The sequence below is a fragment of the Macaca nemestrina genome, chromosome 1 (assembly GCF_043159975.1).
Source record: "Macaca nemestrina isolate mMacNem1 chromosome 1, mMacNem.hap1, whole genome shotgun sequence".
Lineage (NCBI taxonomy): Eukaryota > Metazoa > Chordata > Mammalia > Primates > Cercopithecidae > Macaca > Macaca nemestrina.
In genome coordinates this window covers 103,895,519-103,915,660 of record NC_092125.1, presented here as the reverse complement: position 1 = coordinate 103,915,660, position 20,142 = coordinate 103,895,519, and the positions used below count along the sequence as shown (strand labels likewise).

Genomic DNA, 20,142 nt, shown 5'->3' with positions numbered 1-20,142 from the left:
ACCTCTGCCTCCTGGGTTCAAGTGATTCTCCTGCCTCAGCCTCCTGAGTAGCTGGGATTACAGGCGTGTGTCACCACGCCCAGCTAATTTTGTATTTTTAGTAAAGACTGGGTTTCTCCATGTTGCTCAGGCTGGTCTCGAACTCCCGACCTCAGGTGATCCACCCGCCTCAGCCTGCCAAAGTGCTGAGATTACAGGCGTGAGCCACCACGCTTGGCCCCACTGTACATATTTTTCAAAACTCATCAGATACATTTTATTTTATACCTCAATAAACCTAATGTAACTTACTACATTAACAAAACGAAAGAGGAAAAAAACATGATCTTAATAGAGATAGGAAAAAGCATTTGATGAAATTCAATATATGAAAAAACTCAGAAAACTTAGGAAAAGAAAATTATTTCCTTAACCTAAAAAATATTTCTATGGAAAGCCTGTAACTATCCTCATATATAATGAAGGAATACTGAACATTTTCCTGTTGTGTTCAGAAATAAGACACAGATGTCGACTATCACTACTACTTATAACCTACATAGTAATGAAGGTCTAGAATATGCAATAAGAAAAATTACATGTTCATTTTAAAACCATTTGCCAAAGTGAGGCTGGACGCAGTGGCCCACTGCCTGTAATCCCAGCCCTTTGGGAGCCCAAGGCAGGTAGATCACCTGAGGTCAGAAGTTCAAGACCAGCCTGGCCAACATGGTGAAACCCTGTCTCTACTGAAAATACAAAATTAGCCGGGCACGGTGGTGTGCCCCTGTAATTCCAATTACTCAGAAGGCTAAGACAGGAGAATCACTTGAACCCGGGAGATGGAGGCTGCAGTGAGCCGAGATCACACCACTGCACTCAAGCCTAGGCGACGGAGCAAGAGTCACACACACACAGAAACCATTTGCTAAATCAAATAAAGAAGTCTTTAGTCATGTGTCTGTGTTATGTTTCACAATTAAAAATTCAGTATTTCAAAAGAATTTTAAGGATGCCTAACCTTATGAGCTAGCATTTCCATCCAACAAAAAAGAAGTACACATGTTCAGCAAAAAATCTATAGATTATTCACAGCAGCACCACTCAGAGTAGCTACAACTGAAAACTATCCAAATGCTCATCAAGAATTGAATGCGGCCACGTGCAGTGGTTTGCACCTGTGACCCAGCACTTTGGGAGGCCAAGGTGGGTGGATCATTTGAGGTCAGGAGTTCAAGATCAGCCTGACCAACATGGTGAAACTCTGCCTCTACTAAAAAAAAAAAAAAAAAAAAAATTAGCTGGCTGTGGTGGCACGTGCCTTTAGTCCCAGCTACTTGGGAAACTGAAGCAGGAGAATCGCTTGAACCCAGGAGGGAGCGGCTGCAGTGAGCCAAGATTGCACCATTGCACTCCAGCCTGGGCGACGAGAGCAAAACTCCATATCAAAAAAAAAAAAAAAAAAAAAAAGGGCCAGGCACAGTGGCTCATGCCTGTAATCCCAGCACTTTGGGAGACTGAGGCGGGTGGATCATGAGGTCAGGACTTCGAGACCAGCCTGACCAACATGATGAAACTCCGTCTCTACTAAAAATACAAAAATTAGCAGGGGAGCGGTGGCACGCGCCTATAATCCCAGCTACACGGGAGGCTGAGGCAGGAGAATTGCCTGAACTCAGAGATTGCAGAGGTTGCAGTGAGCCAAGATCACGCCACTGCACTCCAGCCTGGGAGTAACAATGGGCACAAAGAAGCAAAAAGAAAAAACAAAACAAAGAGTTGAATGGATAAAGAAAACATAAAGCAGACCAGGTGAGGAGGCTCATGCCTGTAATCCCACACTTTGAGAGATCAAGGAGGGACTGCTCGAGCTCAGAAATACAAAATCAGCCTGGGCAACATAGTGAAAACCGTCTCTAAAAAAATAATAATAATAAAATAAAAATGAAAATTAGCCAGGCATTGTGGTGTGCACCTAAAGTCCCAGTTACTGGGGAGGCTGAAGTGGGAAGATCACTTGAACCTAGGAGTTCAAGGTTGCAGTGAGCTTTGATGATGTCACTGAACTTCCAGCCTGGGTGACAGAGCAGTACCTCTCTTAAAAAAAAAAAAAAAAAAAAAAAAAAAAAAGGCCGGGCCCGGTGGCTCAAGCCTGTAATCCCAGCACTTTGGGAGGCTGAGACGGGCGGATCATGAGGTCAGGAGATCGAGACCATCCTGGCTAACACGGTGAAACCCTGTCTCTACTAAAAAATACAAAAAACTAGCCAGGCGAGGTGGCAGGCGCCTGTAGTCCCAGCTGCTCGAGAGGCTGAGGCAGGAGAATGGCGTAAACCCGGGAGGCGGAGCTTGCGATGAGCTGAGATCCAGGCACTACACTCCAGCCTGGGCGACAGAGCGAGACTCTGTCTCAAAAAAAAAAAAAAAAAAAGAAAAAAATTAAAGAAAAGAAAATAAAAAGATACATAAAATATTCAAACAACAGAATGATACACAGCAATAAAAATGAACAGTCTACAAGTACATCCAAGAATATGGATGAATTTCATAAATATAAAACAATGTTGGCCAGGCGCGGTGGCTCACGCCTGTAATCCCAGCACTTTGGGAGGCCGAGGCAGGTGGATCACGAGGTCAGGAGATCAAGACCATCTTGGCTAACACGGTGAAACCGTTTCTACTAAAAGATACAAAAAATTAGTTGGGCCTGGTGGCAGGCACCTGTAGTCCCAGATACTTGGGAGGCTGAGGCAGGAGAATGGTGTGAACCCGGGAGGCGGAGCTTGCAATGAGCCGAGACTGTGCCACTGCACTCCAGCCTGAGCGGCAGAGCGAGACTTCGTTTCAACAACAAAAACAAAACAAGGCCGGGCGCGGTGGCTCACGCCTGTAATCCCAGCACTTTGGGAGGCCGAGATGGGCGGATCACGAGGTCAGGAGATCGAGACCATCCTGACTAACATGGTGAAACCCCGTCTCTACTAAAAATACAAAAATTAGCCGGGCAAGGTGGCGGGCGCCTGTAGTCCCAGCCGCACAGGAGGCTGAGGCAGGAGAATGGCGTGAACCCGGGAGGCGGAGCTTGCAGTGAGTGGAGATCGCGCCACTGCACTCCAGCCTGGGAGACAGAGCGAGACTCCGTCTCAAAAAAAAACAAAAACAAAAACAAAAACAAAACAAAACAAAAAAAACAATATTGAGGCTGGGCATGGTGACTCACACCTGTAATCCCAGCACATCGGGAGGCCGAGGCTGGCAGATCACCTGAGCTCAGGAGTTCAAGACCAGCCTGGCCAACATAGTGAAACCCCGTCTCTACTAAAAATAAAAAAATTAGCCCTGCATGGTGGCCATGCCTGTAATCCCAGCTACCCAGGAGGCTGAGGCAGGAGAATCGCTGGAACCCGGGAGGTGGACACTGCAGTGAGCCAAGATAGCACTACTGCACTCCAGTCTGGGTGACAGAGCAAGACTCTGTCTCAAAAGAAAAAACAACAAAAAAAAAACATTGAGAGAATAAACGCAGTCACAATGCCAGGCACGGTGGCTCACGCCTGTCATCCCAACACTTTGGGAGGCCGAGGCAAGAGGATCAATTGAGCACAGGAGTTTGAGACCAGCCTGGGCAATACAGTGGGGCTCCATCTCTACAAAAAAAAATTTTTTAATTAGCTGGCTGGGCTGGGTGCAGTGGCTCATGCCTGTAATCCCAGCACTTTGGAAAGCCAAGGCAGACAGATCACCTGAGGTCAGGAGTTCAAGACCAGCCTGGCCAACATGGTGAAACCCCGCCTCTACAAAAAAAAACAAAAATTAGCTGGGCATGATGGCAGGTGCCTGTAATCCCAGCTGCTAGGGATGCTGAAGCAGGAGAATTGCTTGAACCCAGGAGGTGGAGGTTGCAGTGAGCTGAGATCAAGCCATTGCATTCCAGCAGCCTGGGCAACAAAGCAAGATTCTATCTCAAAAAAAAAGAAAAAAAATATTAGCTGGCCGTGATAGCACGCGCTTACAGTCCCAGCTACTCAGGGCTGAGACAAAAAGATCACTTTAACCCAGGAGGTCAAGGCCACAGTGAGCTGTGATGGCACCACTACACTCCAGTCTGAGTGACAGAGTGAGACCCTGTCTTCAAAAAAAAAAAAGGCAGTTATAAAATGTACACACATGATTCCATTCAAATAAAAGACAAAAAGACAAAACAACTGGCTGGGCGCAATAGCTCACACCTGTAATCCCAGCACTTTGTGAAGCCAAGTTGGTTGGATCACCTGAAGTCAGGAGTTCGAGACCAGCCTGGCCAACATAGCAAAACCATGTCTCTACTAAAAACACAAAAATTAGCTGGGTGTGGTGGCAGGCGCCTGTAATCCCAGCTACTCTGGAGGTTGAGGCAGGAGAACCATTTGAACCCAGGAGGCAACAGTTGCAGTGAGCCAAGATCAAGCCCCTGTACTCCAGCCAAGAACGAAACTCCGTCTCAAAAGGAAAATAAAAAAAAAAAAATTGAACCAATATATGCTGCTAGACATCAGGATAGTGGTTAACCTCTGGGTAGAGGGTAACTGAAAGGGAAGACAAGATGGACTTCTGGGTACTGATAACATTCTGTATCTCGATCTGGGTCCTGCTTACAAGGGTGTATTAAATTTGTGAAAATATAGTGAATTCAGGATATCTTAGGATATGTGCAGTTTTCTACATATTATACTTCAATAAAGATGTTTCATTTAATTAAAAAGAAGAAAGCCTACCCATTGGAATGAAGAGTCCACCATCTTCTGTCTCTTCCTCAGGTTGGTGAAACAGAGTCCTGAGTGGCTTTTCTTGAGGAGAAGCACAAACATCTGGCTGGGTTGATTTCCTGGGCTGGCTTACTGGTTTTGCAGATTGGCTGCCTGATGGCAGTGAAGGTATCTCCCCTTCAGAATGCATTTGAGGTTTCCCTGAAGAATCACAAATATTGCTCCACACTTTGACCATTCTGAATCATACTCTGTTGTAGAATTCAGCGTCTTATTATAGTCTTTCTAGGTAGACAACTTCATGAATTAAGCATTTACTATACAGGCATTTTCCTTTCTTAAATCAAAGCTCAGATCCAATTTACTCATCTGTAAAGTCAGGGAGATAAACTAGGTAATTGCTAAGGTCTTTTGGTTTCTAACATGCTTTCAGTTTTGTATTTTTTCCTACGAAAAATCAGACTCATAATTGTAGAGGAAATTCCTGATGACATTTTATATAGATGACCATTAAAACCACATTTCATCAACTATAATTGTAAAATGCCCTGACTTTGTAAATCAATTTGACAGAGCAGAAGAGTAACTGTCACCATAAAATTGTAAATATATGCTTCTACAGTCCATTAGACAACTTTCTCACCTCAACACTTCATAAACACTCCCTTTGTCGGGGGAGTAGGTGAGGATAGCATTAAAAAGACAAAGAAAAACGGGGTGACGGTGCATGCTTATAGTCCTAGTTATTTGGGGAACTGAGCTGGGAGGATGGCTTGAGGCCAGGATTTTGAGGTTACAGGGAGATATGACTGCACCACTGCACTCCAGACTGGGCGATGCAGCAAGACCCTGTCGTGCAAAAAAAAGCCAGGTGTTTTTTTTTTTTTTTTTTTTTTTTTGAGACGGAGTCTCGCTCTGTCGCCCAGGCTGGAGTGCAGTGGCCGGATCTCAGCTCAGGGCAAGCTCCGCCTCCCGAGTTCCCGCCATTCTCCTGCCTCAGCCTCCCGAGTAGCTGGAACTACAGGAGCCCGCCACCTTGCCCGGCTAATTTTTTGTATTTTTTAGTAGAGACGGGGTTTCACCGTGTTAGCCAGGATGGTCTCGATCTCCTGACCTCATGATCCGCCCGTCTCGGCCTCCCAAAGTACTGGGATTACAGGCTTGAGCCACCACGCCCGGCCAAAAGCCAGGTGCTTATAGTCATTAGGTGGCTCATGACTATAATCCCAGCACTTTGGGAGGCCGAGGCAGGAGGATCACTTGAGCCCAGGAGTTTGAAACCAGTCTGAGCAACATATCGAGGCTTTGTCTCTACTAAAAATAAAAATTTTTAAAAATTAGGCTAGGCCAGGTGGCTCACACCTGTAATCCCATTACTTTGGGAAGCCAAGGCAGGAAGATTGCTTGAGCCAGGATCCAGGAGTTTGGGACCAGCCTGGGCAACATAAGGAGACACCTTGTCTCTACAAAAGTGAGGGGCTCTAAAATTAGCTGGGTGTGGGGATACACACCTGTGGTCCCAGCTACTTAGGAGGGTGTGGTGGGAGAATCACTTGGGCCCTGGAGTTCAAGGCTGCAGTGAGCTGTGAACATGCCATTGCACTCCAGCCTGGGTGTCAGAGCAAGATACTGTCTCTCTCTCTCTCTCTCTCTCACACACACACACACACACGCAAAGAAATATTCATGTAGTATTAAAAGTAGGCTGGGCGCAGTGGCTCACATCTGTAATCTCAGCATTTTGGGAGGCTGAGGCAGGCAGATCACTTGAGGTCAGGAGTTGGAGACCAGCCTGGCCAACATGATGAAACCTTGGCTGTAAAAAAAAAAAAAAAACACACAAAAATAAGCCAGGCATGGTGGCAGGCACCTGTAATCCCAGTTACTTGGGAGGCTAAGGCAGGGGAATCGCTTGAACCTGGGAGGCAGAGGTTGCAGTGAGCCAAGACAGTGCCACTTCACTCCAGCCTGGGCAACAGAGCAAAACTCCATCTCAAACAAAACAAACAAACAAAAAAAGAATGCTGGGCACAATGGCTCATGCCTGTAATCCCAGTACTTTGGGAGGCTGAGATGGGTGGATTACTTGAAGTCAGGAGTTCGAGACCAGCTTGGCCAACATGGCAAAACCCCATCTCTACTAAAAATACAAAAAATTAGCCAGGCAAGGTGGCGGGCATCTGTAATCCCAGCTACTTGGGAGGCTGAGGTAGGAGAACATGTTGAACCCAGGAAGCGGAGGTTGCAGTGTGCCGAGACTGCGCCATTAAACTCCAGCCTGGGCGACAGAGCGAGACTCTATATCAAAAAAAAAAAAAAAAAAAGTAAAAAGTAAATATCAGAAATCAGGCTATCAAGGAAACAGCTTGCATATATACAGAATATCCCTGGACTATACACAAAAAAATTGTTTAAAAGTTACCTGGGAAGAAGACTTGGGGAGCAAGAGTACAGAGTGAAAGGACACCTAAATTTTCACTGTGTACTTGTTCTATTCCCGAATTTTTTCCCTAGTTTGTGCACTACTTAGTTGAACATTTTCTTTCAAAACACATAGCCAGTCTTTATACTTGGGTCTCACTCTGTCGCCTAGCCTGGAGTGCAGTGGCATTGTTATAGCTTACTTCCATCACACCATCCAGCTAAATCTTCCGTTTTAATGGTGTTTATTCTAATAGAATTTTACTCGTTCTTCTAAATTTGACTTACATATCCTAATTTCCACTTATGCTTCTTCTTTCTTTGCCTCCTAAAAGTGAGTAGCATGATTTTAGCTTATAATTAGTTGATCTGTACTCTTCTCAGCTAATTTTGATGTGATGATCGGCCAGCCGTGGTGGTTCACACCTGTAATCCCAGCACTTTGGGAGGCTAAGGTGGGCTAATCGCCTGAGCTCAGGAGTTAGAGACCATGCTGGGTAACATGGTGAAACCTCGTCTCTACTAAAATACAAAAAATTAGCCAGGCGTGGTGGCCGGTGCCTGTAATCCCAGCTATTCAGGAGGCACAAGAATCACCTGAACCTGGGAGGCAGAGGTTGCAGTGAGCAGAGGTCGCACCACTGCATTCCAGCCTGGGCAACAGAGTGAGGCACTGTCTCCAAAAAATAAACAAATAAATATAAATTTAAAAAAAATAATTTTTGATGTTATCAACACAGAGTTCTTAGATTGGCAGTAAATAAGTTACAGATATGCTCTGAATAAGGTTTTGCTTTCTCTATTTCTCTTACCCTGCTCAGCTTCTCTTTCTGAGGTCTTTTAGCGTCCAGCATATCTATAAAGGAAGGTGGGGTCCTAAAGGGCTCAGGGAAGGGGAATTAAGTTGAAAAGCATTGTGGAGTCAGAGAGAAAAAAAAGTTGTAGAAAAAAGGAAGATTTCCTCTATGTAGAGTATGAAAAATGATTTTGTGGTGCAGCTGATAATGTGTTTGCAGGGACAGATTTTTTTTTTTCCAGACAGAGTCTCGCTGTGGGTCAGGCTGAAGTACAGTGGCACAATCTTGGGTCACTGCAACCTCCACCTCCCGGGCTCAAGCAATTCTCCTGCCTCAGCCTCCCAAGTAGCTGGGATTACAGGCATATGTCACCATGCCTGGCTAATTTTTGTATTTTTAGTAGAGACAGGGTTTCACCATGTTAGCCAGGCTGGTCTCAAACTCCTGACCTCAAGTAATCTGCCCCGCTACGCCTCCCAAAGTGCTGGGATTACAGGCATGAGCCAACGCACCCAGTCCTGCAGGGACAGTTTAAAAAGTAGTTCCAATTATTTTTCCTGGGTTTTTTTTTTTTTCTTGAGACAGAGTTCCACTCTTGTTGCCCAAGCTGGAGTGTAATGGCATGATCTTGGCTCACCGCAACCTCCGCCTCCCGGATTCAAGAGATTCTTCTGGCTCAGCCTCCTGAGTAGCTGGGATGACAGGGATGTACCAGCACACCCAGCTAATTTTGTATTTTTAGTAGAGATGGGGTTTCTCTATATTGGTCAGGCTGGTCTTGAACTCCTGATCTCAGGTGATCTGCCCACCTCCGCCTCCCAAAGTGCTGGGATTACAAGCACGAGCCACCGTGCTTGGTCAAGTAGTTCCAATTCTTTGTTGTTGCTGAGACAGGGTCTTGCTCTGTCCCCTAGGCTGGAGTGCAGTTGTGTGATCTCAGCTCACTCTGGCCTCAACCTCCTGGGCTCAAGTGATCCTTCCGCCTCAGCCTCCCAAGTAGCTGAGACTACAGGTTCCTGCCACCATGCCCAGTTAATTTTATTTTATTTTTGTAGAGATGGGGTCTCACTATGTTGCCAAGTCTGGTATTGTACTCCTGCCCTTAAGCAATCCTCCCACCTCAGCCTCCCAATGTACAGGAATAGGTGTGAGCCACCATTCCTGACCCCAAATATTTTTTTAGTAGTAAAAACGTCAGTAGAGGAGGCTCTGCCTACCAAAGTGAACCTCTGTGTTTTGAGGGGCAATACTTGCTTAGATTTTAAAGTTCTGGTATGCTTGTTTAAAAAGTCATTTGTGGGCTGGGCATGGTGGCTCACAGCTGTAATCCCAGCACTTTGGGAGGCTGAGGTGCACAGGTCACTTGAGCTCAGGAGTTTGACACCAGCCTGGCTAATGTGGTGAAACGTTGTCTTGACAAAAAATACAAAAATCAGCCAGGCATGGTAGTGCGCACCTGTAGTCCTGGCTACTTGGGAGGCTGAGGTGGGAGAGTCACTTGAGCCTGGGAGGTCAAGGTAACAGTAAGCCGCGATCACACCGCTGTACTCCAGCCTAGGTAACACAGTGGGAACCTGTCTAAAAAAAAAAGTCATTTATGGCTTCATGCCTGTAATTCCAGTGTTTTGGGAGGCCAAGGCAGGAGGATTACTGGAAGTCAAGAGTTAGAGGTTGTAGTGAGCCATTATTGTACTACTGCACTCTAGCCTGGGCTACACAGTAAGACTCTGTCTCTCTAAAAATAAATAAATAAATAAAAAGTCATTTCTAGCTAAGCCCAGTGGCTCACACCTGTAATCCCAGCACTTTAGGAGGCTGAGGCAGCAGGATCACTTAAGGCCAGGAATTCTAGGTTGCAGTGAATTATGAGACCTCACCGGTTAAACAAACAAACAAAAAACATTTCCATGCTGGGCAACTTATAGAGACCTTGTGTCTGCAAAAAGTCAAAAAAAAAAAAGGCCGGGCGCGGTGGCTCAAGCCTGTAATCCCAGCACTTTGGGAGGCCGAGGCGGGCGGATCACAAGGTCAGGAGATCGAGACCACAGTGAAACCCCGTCTCTACTAAAAATACAAAAAATTAGCCGGGCGCGGTGGCGGGCACCTGTAGTCCTAGCTACTCAGGAGGCTGAGGCAGGAGAATGGCGTGAACCCAGGAGGCGGAGCTTGCAGTGAGCCGAGATCGCGCCACTGCACTCCAGCCTGGGCAACAGCGTGAGACTCCGTCTCAAAAAAAAAAAAAAAAAAAAAGCAGCAGCTGGGTGTGGTCGTGCAGGTTTGCAGTCCCAGTTTTTTTAGCTGGATGGTGTGGCTCCTGCCTATAGTCCCAGTGACTTGGTAGGATCATTTCAGCCCAGGAGTTAGAAGCTGCAGTGAGCTATGATTGTACCACTAGACTATAGCCCGGATGACAGAGTGAGACTTCATCTCTTCAAAAAAAAAAAAAAAAAAAAAAAAAGTTTAAACACTAACACCTGCAGTCAAGAAACATGATTTAGGCTGGGCAATGCAAACCCAGAAGGCAGAGCTTGCAGTGAGCCGACATCGTGCCACTGCACTCCAGCCTGTAATCCTAACACTTTGGAAGGCCGAGGTGGGTGGATCACTTGAGATCAGGAGTTCAAGACGAGCCTGGCCAACACAGCAAAACCCTGTCTCTCCTAAAAATACAAAAATTAGCCAGGCGCAGTGGCACGTGCCTGTAATCCCAGCTACTTGGGAGGCTGAGGCAAGAGAATCACCTGAGCTGAGGAGGTGAAGGTTGCAGTGAGCTAAGATCATGCCACTACACTCCAACCTGGGCAACAGAGTGAGACTCCTTCTCAAAAAAAGAAAAAAGAAACATGATTTAACAATGTATCGCCAGGCGCAGTGGCTCACACCATAATCCCAGCACTTTCGGAGGCCTACGCAGGTGGATCACAAGGTCAGGAGTTCGAGACCAGCCTGACCAACATGGGGAAACGTCTCTACTGAAAATACAAAAATTAGCCAGGTGTGGTGGCAGGAGCCTGTAATCTCAGCTACTCAGGAGGCTGAGGCAGGAGAAACGCTTGAATCCAGGAAGCAGAGGTTGCAGTGAACTGAGATCACGCCACTGCACTCCAGCCTGGGTGACACAGCAAGACTCCGTCTCAAAAACAAACAAACAACAACAAAAAAAGGTATCGATTGTAACAAAATGTCAATACTTCAAAATAATCCAACTATCTTTTCTATGCAGTATTTTCATTTTTTTCTACAGTGTATATGATGCTGCTGCATTCATAATCACAAAACTAAAATGTTATTTAAAATAAAGTAAAACAGGCCGGGCGCGGTGGCTCAAGCCTGTAATCCCAGCACTTTGGGAGGCCGAGACGGGCGGATCACGAGGTCAGGAGATCGAGACCATCCTGGTTAACACGGTGAAACCCCGTCTCCACTAAAAAATACAAAAAACTAGCCGGCCGAGGTGGCGGACGCCTGTAGTCCCAGCTACTCGGGAGGCTGAGGCAGGAGAATGGCGTGAACCCAGGAGGCGGAGCTTGCAGTGAGCTGAGATCCGGCCACTGCACTCCAGCCTGGGTGACAGCGCGAGACTCGGTCTCAAAAATAAATAAATAAATAAATAAATAAAATAAAATAAAACAAAATAAAGTAAAACAACAAAAAGAACATGTACTAAACAGCAAGGTTATGGGTGATTTTTATTTTCACCTTTAAAGTTTTCAATATTTTCCAAAGTAGATATATATGAATTGTCAATCTTTCTTTCTTCCTGTTTTGTGTTACAAAAAGTAAAAAAGTTAAAGAAAAATTCTGGAGAGACTCTCACAGTGTACTTTTATTGCTATTACTTGTATATACAACTAATCAAAGTGCAAAGTAGTAGAATCAATTTTCGATTCTCCAGATGAATGAAGGGGAGTGATATAACAGATAATACTAAACCATAAATGTTTATCTAAATCTGGGTATCTGTAAACTGATTTTAAATATCTCTTAATTACACTTATCAATAACTGAGTGACTATGAACCCATAGTTATTTATCCATTCCTTCTCTAGCATTTTAATATTATAATTTCCTCCAGTTCCTTCTGACAACTTATCTTGAAAAAATATTCAATAATCTTGCTGCCTTCTCTAGCTATTTATCATTGCCCATTCCCCCACCGCAAAAAAAGGAACGAAGGCTGGGTACGGTGGCTCACGCCTGTAATCCCAACACTTTGGGAGGCTGAGGCGGGCAGATCACGAGGTCAGGAGATCAAGACCATCCTGGCTATAGGGAAACCCCATCTCTACTAAAAATACAAAAAATTAGCCGGGTATGGTGGTGGGCGCCTATAGTCCCAGCTACTCGGCAGGCTGAGACAGGAGAATGGTGTGAACTCGGGAGGCAGAGTTTGCAGTGAGCCAAAATCCGGCCACTGCACTCCAGCCTGGGTGACAGAGCAAGACTCCGTCTCAAAAAAAAAAAAAAAGGCCAGGCGCGGTGGCTCAAGCCTGTAATCCCAGCACTTTGGGAGGCCGAGACGGGTGGATCATGAGGTCAGGAGATCGAGACCATCCCGGCTAACATGGTGAAACCCCGTCTCTACTAAAAAATACAAAAAAACTAGCCGGGCGAGGTGGCGGGCACCTGTAGTCACAGCTACTTGGGAGGCTGAGGCAGGAGAATGGCGTGAACCCGGGAGGCGGAGCTCGCAGTGAGCCGAGATAGTACCACTGCACTCCAGCCTGGGCGACAGCGCGAGACTCCGTCTCAAAAAAAAAAAAAAAAAAAAAAAAAAGGGAAGGAAGTGGAGGGGAGGGGACGGGGAGGGGACGGGGAGGGGAGGAGGAGGGGAGGGGAGGAGGGGAGGAGGGGAGGAGGGGAGGAGGGGAGGAGGGGAGGAAGGGAGGAAGGGAGAAAGGGAGGAAGGGGGGGGAGGAGGGGAGGACAGGGATGGGCGAGAGGGAGGAAAGAAATCTCTGGTGTTTCATTCCTCCTCTTTTTTCCTTTTTTGTACAGACAAGGTCTTGCTCTGTCACCCAGGCTGGAGTGCAGTGATGCAATGAGATCTCACTGAAACCTTGAACTCCTGGGCTCAAACTGTCCCTGTTTCAACCTCCTGAGTAGCTGGGACTACAGGTATGCACCACCACACTTGGCTAATTTTTAAAAGTTTTCTGGGCCAGGGCAGTGGCTCACACCTGTAATCCCAGCACTTTGGGAGGCCAAGGTGGGCAGATCACGAGGTCAGGAGATGGAGACCATCCTGGCTAACACGGTAAAACCCCTTCTCCACTAAAAATACAAAAAATTAGTCGGGCGTGGTGGCGGGCACCTGTAGTCCCAGCTACTCGGGAGGCTGAGGCAGGACAATCACTTGAACCCGGGCGGTAGAGCTTGCAGTGAGCTGAGACTGCGCCACTGCACTCCAGCCTGGGCAACAGAGAGAGACTCCGTCTCAAAAAGAAAAAAAAAAAAAAAGTTTTCTGTAGAGATGGAACCTAGCTATGTTGCCCAGGCTGTTCTTGAACTCCTGGCCACAAGATCCCCACACCTTGGCCTTCCAAAGTGTTGGGATTACAGGTGTGAGCCACTGTTCCCAGCCCCATTCCTTCCTCTTTAAATCCTTCATATAATGTCCTTTCCTCAACAAACTCCTGAATCTACTCTCCAAGATCATCAATCTTCAAATGTAACCTTTTTCTCAGGTATTATCCTTATCCCTCCTTTGCTACTAAATTTTAAAGTACCTTGTTCTTAAAGCTCTCCCTCCTCTTTTCACTTTTACTACTACTTCTCCAGTTGTTCCTTCTCTGTTATCTTCCCCTCAATGCAAGGTTTTCTTTAATCCACTGTTCTTCCCCCTCCATGTCTGTTTCCATGGAGAAGAACCATGACTAACACTGTGAACATTTCTAGTCCTTGCCTCTTACTAAATTTCAATCTCAGATTTCTATTTTTGCTTGCTGGCCCTATTGTCACCTCACATTCCATTTGAGGTAGGAGATCAGCAGGACTTGTTTTCCAAGCATTGTTCAAAAGACCCCGCTGAACAAAACAGGAGCTGATCAAAAAACTGGCCAGAACCAGCCAAAAGCAAGATGGTGATGAAAGCCACCTCCTGTTGCCCTCCTCACATCTGCACGCTAAAAGAACCTCCCACCAGCACCATGACAGTTTACAAATGCCATGGCAACCCCTAGATGTTACCTTATATGGTTTAAAAGGGGAGGGACTCTCAGTTCTGGGAACTCCTCACCCCTTTTCCAGAAAATCCATTAACAATCCGCCCCTTATTTAGCATATAATCAAAGTATACCCATATATATATGGCCATATAGATCTCATGCCTTTGGGGGGGTCACTGTTGGCCACCCCCTAGATGCTCTGGGATTTTCGGTATTTGGTATGGGGACTCTCATGGGCTGATGCCTGGATACTCTGGGTATTTTGACATTTGGCACCGTTACATATTTTTTCCTTGTTGTCTTTGTATATATACAGCTAGCCAGCAATCCACAGGGCTGCTGCTGCTGCTACTTCTCTTTCTTATGGAGCAGCCATTTCCCTTCCTCTGTTTCTCTAATAAACTTACTTTTAATTCACTCTGTTGGTTCAGTCATGATTCCTTCCATTGCAAAGCCAAGAACCCTCCTGGGCTGAGCCCCAATTTGGGGTTCACCTGCATCATTCCTTGGTGACTATGAAGGGATCAATAATAAGCCAAAGGGAACTGAGGGAGCCCTCTAGCCAGACCCTAAATTAAAACTGATTGGGTTGAGCACTGTGGCTCACACCTGTAATCCTAGCACTTTGGGAGGCCAAGGCAGGTGGATTGCCTGAGCTCAGGAGTTCAATACTAGTCTGGGCAACACAGCAAAACCCCGGCTCTACTAAAAATACAAAAAATTAGCCAGCCACGGTGGTGCACACCTGTAATCCCAGGTACTTAGGAGGCTGAGGCACAAGAATTGCTTGAACCCAAAGACTGGCACCATTTGGCCTCCACGAAAAGGTGAGTGTCCCCTTTGTTCCCCCTCAATGTGTGTTTTGTTTTTTGGGTTTTTTTTGAGATGGCATCTTGCTCTGCCACCCAGGGTGGAGTGCTGTGGCACGATCTCAGTTCACTGCAACCTCCGCCTCCCGGGTTCAAGCGATTCTCCTGCTTCAGCCTCCCGAGTAGCTGGGATGACAGGTGTCTGCCACCATGCCTGGCTAATTTTTTTATTTTTAGTAGAGACATTGGCCAGGTGGGTCTTGAGCTCCTGACCTCGTGATCCACCCACCTCGGCGTCCCAAAGTGCTGGGATTACAGGCGTGAGCCACCACGCCTGGCCGATGTGGTGTTCTTTTTTTTTTTTTGAGATGGAGTCTTGTTCTGTTGCACAGGCTGGAGTGCAGTGGCGCAATCTCAGCTCACTGTAAGCTCCGCCTCCCGGGTTCACGCCATTCTGCTGCCTCAGCTTCTCAAGTAGCCAGGACTACAGGCGCCCGCCACCACGCCCAGCTAATTATTTTGTATTTTTAGTAGAGACGGGGTTTCACCGTGTTAGCCAGGATGGTCTCGATCTGACCTCGTGATCCGCCCACCTCGGCCTCCCAAAGAGCTGGGATTACAGGCGTGAGCCACCGCGCCTGGCCAATGTGGTGTTAACTGATTTACTTTCTCTTTCACTCTCTTCTCTCTCCCTTTGCCTTTTCAAATCAATCAGGAAATGGGAATGGTATCTCTAGGTTGTTAGGCAGTTCATTATCCCTCATCATCTGGGTGCCCCAGACAGAAGCACACCTGGGCATCCATGTCCTTTGTAATTTACTTTGTCACCTTCTCTCTTGGACCTTTCTCTTTAGCTTCTAATGACCTGTCATTTTACTTTTCTGCTCTTAGTGCCTAAATGCATACTTATGTTTATCCTGTTGTCATGTTTGTAGTCTCTGTTTCAGCAATTTGGATAGTTCTTTCTATTCCATGTAAGGCAGGCTTTTGTTATTTTGAGAGGTATTCCTTTGTGCTGACTCCGGGATGTCAGAGTCACATTGTTCTGTGGCCCCAACTGTGTTAGGTCTCATGTCTTTGGGCCTCACTGTTGGCCACCCCCAGATGCTCCCCAGTTTTCAGCATCTGGTATGGGGACCCTCACTGGCCAATGTCTAGATACTCCAGGTTTTTCAGCATTTGGTGCCGTTTCATTTTTTTCCTTACTCTCTTTGTCATTGCACCCACTTCAGCAACTTCTTCTAGTCCCTCCTAAAATCATAAATTTTCTTTTCTGCAACAGGTCTCTTCCTGTCTGTTTTTCTTTCTGCTCAAAATGAGGGTCCCAAATGAGATACCCTGTTCAAGCCCATTTTTCTGGAGGCCCTGACCCTCTGACCTGATGATGACTCCCTGCAATACAGAAAAGCAGCCGCCTGAACACTTTTTTTTGGTGTCTCCACTGATGGGTGAGTTCTCCACTGTCTCAGGGACTCCAAGGACATCCCCTGAACAACTCCTCTCTTCCCCAATTCACATTTGCTGCTACAGGAGCCTGTTTTTCCTAGCTTCCTTTCCCTTTCCACCTCTTCCGTCTTCTTTTATCATACTTCTACTGGTCATGTCTCTTTAGGATTGTAGGTTAGAGTCCCACCCTGGGACAGTCCCAAGGTCTTGGGTGCAAGATCTCTGATCTTGAAGTTGTCATGGTAAGGTGCCCCTTCATCCGTCAATGAGTATTCTGGCTTGCTCTCTCTCTCTTTCTCTCTCCCCCACCAAAGAAACAAAGGGAAAGGTACCCCTCATCCCCCACTCTGCTTCCTTTCCCTCTTTTTCTTTCCTGCCCTTTTTAATCATCTCCTCCTCCTCTGAAGCTGAAGGGGAAAAAAAAAGCATAAAGGAAGTTTTTAAAATAAAACTGTTACGAAAACTACCTTACCCAAATTCTAGTCTACAGTTTCCTTGGATTACCTATTAGAAAAAACAAAGTTTAGCCATGTGAACAGGTTTCAAAATTGTCAGAAATAATTTAAATCCAGCTATCTTTAATAAAGTCCAAATGCTTTTCAAGTTCACGAGTCCTTTGGTAAATAAAACTTGTTTTCAAATTATTAATAAAGACTGGGTGCCGCCGCTCACACCTCCCAACATTTTGGGAGGCTAAGGTGGGAGGACTGCTAGAGCCCAGGAGTTCAGGACCAGCCTGGGCAACATAGTGAGACTCCATCTCTAAAAACAAAAAAGTTAGCCAGGTGTGGTGGCACACACCTATAGTCCCAGCTACTCAGGAGGCTGAGATGGGAAGATCACTTGACCCCAAGAGGTGGAAGCTGCAGTGAGCTGTGATCATGCCACTGCACTCCAGCCAGGGAAACAGAAACCCTGTCTCAAAAAATCAATTAATTAAATAATTGCTGGAAATAGAAATGTCTTCAGAATTGTATAAATAAGACTAATTTAAGATTGTTGGCTCGGCCGGGCGCGGTGGCTCAAGCCTGTAATCCCAGCACTTTGGGAGGCCGAGACGGGCGGATCACTAGGTCAGGAGATCGAGACCATCCTGGCGAACACGGTGAAACCCCGTCTCTACTAAAAAATACAAAAAACTAGCCGGGCGAGGCGGCGGGCGCCTGTAGTCCCAGCTACTCGGGAGGCTGAGGCAGGAGAATGGCGTAAACCCGGGGGGCGGAGCTTGCAGTGAGCTGAGATCCGGCTACTGCACTCCAGCCCGGGCGACAGAGCCAGACTCCGTCTCAAAAAAAAAAAAAAAAAAAAAAAAAAAAAAAGATTGTTGGCTCAATGAAAATAGCTGAATCTTCTGAGTTACTGGCAAAATGCCCATGTGTTTAAGATTCTTACTTAGGGGTTCACCTAATGTTCAGAATTTAAAAATGGTTAACCAGGAAATAACTTTGAATGACCAATTTTGTCTAATATAGTTCTAGCTAGGCACAGTGGCCTTCACCTGTAATGCCAGCACTTTGGGTGGCCAAGGCAGGTGGATCACTTGAGGTCAGCAGTTTGAGACCAGCCTGGCCAACATGGCAAAACCCCATCTCTACTAAAAATACAAAAATTAGCCAGGCGTGGTGGTGCATGCATCCCAGCTACTTGGAAGGCTGAGGCCCAAGCTCTTGAATCCAGGAGGCGGAGGTTACAGTAAACTAAGATTATGCCACTGCACTCCAACCTGGGTGACAGCGTGAGACTCTGTCTCAAAAAAAAAAAAAAATTATAAATAATAATAAATTAGGTAAATGTAATGAGATAAATGCTTGTAAGTGAACTTTTTGTATAATTTAAAATCTTAAAATCATTTTGGATGCTTATTGGATGCCTGGGTCATTTCCAATTAAGAAAGGAATATTATATAGGGAAACATTTTACAATAAAATAAAAAATTTTAAAAACTGTGGAATGGTTCTCATCTATAAAATCCTAATATCTGATAGTTCAGGATTTCTTGCTTCCTAGGTTGATATAAAACTCACCAAAGAAGATGCGTTTTTATCGAGAAAAAGAATAACTGTGCCTAATTCAAAAGTTATCTAAAGGTTGGACTTGAAAAGGTAATTTATGAAACCAGGTAGAAAGGAACCAGTAAGTAGGGGAGAGATAGGTAAAGAAAGTTATGGATGTTCAGAGGTATTTTTGGTAAGGAAAATTATAAAGAAAAGAGAATAATTCTACATGAGAAAGAATCCTGCAAATCTCGGCAGGGAAAAAAAAGGATTTTATATGGTAAATTATTGTTCTAGAGTAGTAGAATGACTAGTTATTTAAGAAAAATGTAGTATAGGACAGGCACAGTGGCCTGTAATCCCAGCACTTTGGGAGGCCGAGGTGGGTGGATCACTTGAGGTTAGGAGTTCGAGACCAGCCTGGCCAAGATGGTGAAACCTTGTCTCTACTAAAAATACAAAAATTAGCTGGGTGTGGTGGCACATGCCTGTAATTCCAGCTAGTTTTGATGAGGCTGAGGCAGGAGAATTGCTTGAACCCGGGAGGCGGAGGTTGCAGTGAGCCAAGACTGCGTCACTGCACAGCAGTCTGAGCAACAGAATGAGACTCCGTCTCAGAAAAAAAAAAAAGGGGGCCGGGTGCGGTGGCTCACGCCTGTAATCCCAGAACTTTTGGAGGCCAAGGCGGGTGGATCACGAGGTCAGGAGATCGAGACCATCCTGGCTAACACAGTGAAACCCCGTCTCTACTAAAAATATAAAAAAAAAAAAAAAATTAGCTGGGCATGGTGGCGGGTACCTGTAGTCCCAGCTACTCAGGAGGCTGAGGCAGGAGAATGGCGTGAAGCCAGGAACCCAGGAGGCGGAGCTTGCAGTGAGCAGAGATGGCTCCATTGCACTCCAGCAGCCTGGGCAACAGAGCAAAACTCCGTCTCAAAAAAAAAAAAAAGAAAAAAGAAAGAAACTTGAAAAACTAATTCAGGCCATGACAAGAAACAAGCGGTTGGACAAGCCTCACTATACCTTCCCCTCTCCCCTCTGGAACTTAGGAGGCCAGGTTCAAAAGGCCCTCTAAGAATATGAAAATAAAGTATTGCCCTTTCCCACAAAGGAAAAGATTGCTCTGTTTAACCAGGAAACTTAGTCCTATTAAAAACTTGGAAAGGGCCAGGCCGGTGGCTCACACCTGTAATCCTAGCACTCTGGGAGGCCAAAGTGGGTGGATCACGAGGTCAAGAGATCAAGACCATCCTGGCCAACAAGGTGAAACCCCATCTCTAGTAAAATACAAAAAAATTAGCTCGGCATAGTGGCACACGCCTGTACTCCCAGCTACTTGGGAGGCTGAGGCAGGGGAATCGCTTGAACCCAGGAGGCAGAGGTTGCAGTGAGCCGAGATAGCGCCACTGCACTCCAGACTGGGCAACAGTGCAAGACCCCATCTCAAAAAAAAAAAAAACCAACTTGGAAAGAAGTACCCCTTGAAGATCAATTGCAATATAATCAATATGGAAGGGCCCCCACTCCCCATTAGGTATTGTTAAGCACTCCCATTGCTGTTAAACTTCGGGGAATCACTAGCTAGGTACACCTGTCCTGGATTAAACAAACCTGTTTTTTGTGAATCCCTACAGGCATAAGACTAGGACACTATGACCTACACCTGCAAACCTCTGGAAGATTTAAAGTTGCCATTTCACAAGACAGATAAGTAGCAACCACCTCCTCCTGAGAAACACCTTACTTGTCCTTATTGAGTATAGGGACCACCCTATAGCCCAGTG

General features: G+C 46.0%; 1 protein-coding gene across 9 annotated transcripts in view; it reads right to left on the bottom strand.

Annotated features, from left to right (window-relative positions):
• The window catches only part of LOC105498266 (gon-4 like), a 102,070-nt gene that overhangs the window by 68,425 nt on the left and 13,503 nt on the right, over nt 1-20,142 (bottom strand). For 8 of the 9 annotated variants that reach the window (XR_011616243.1, XR_011616242.1, XM_071083925.1 and 5 more), the window contains exon 3: nt 4,734-4,925. Coding sequence is in view for 7 of the 9 variants with exons in the window: in XM_071083925.1 (XP_070940026.1) it covers nt 4,734-4,925 (192 nt within the window). In the remaining 2 variants the exon portion in view is untranslated. Of the gene's footprint in view, nt 1-4,733; nt 4,976-20,142 lie in introns of all 9 variants that reach the window. The other variant, XM_071083951.1, reaches the window with a different exon arrangement.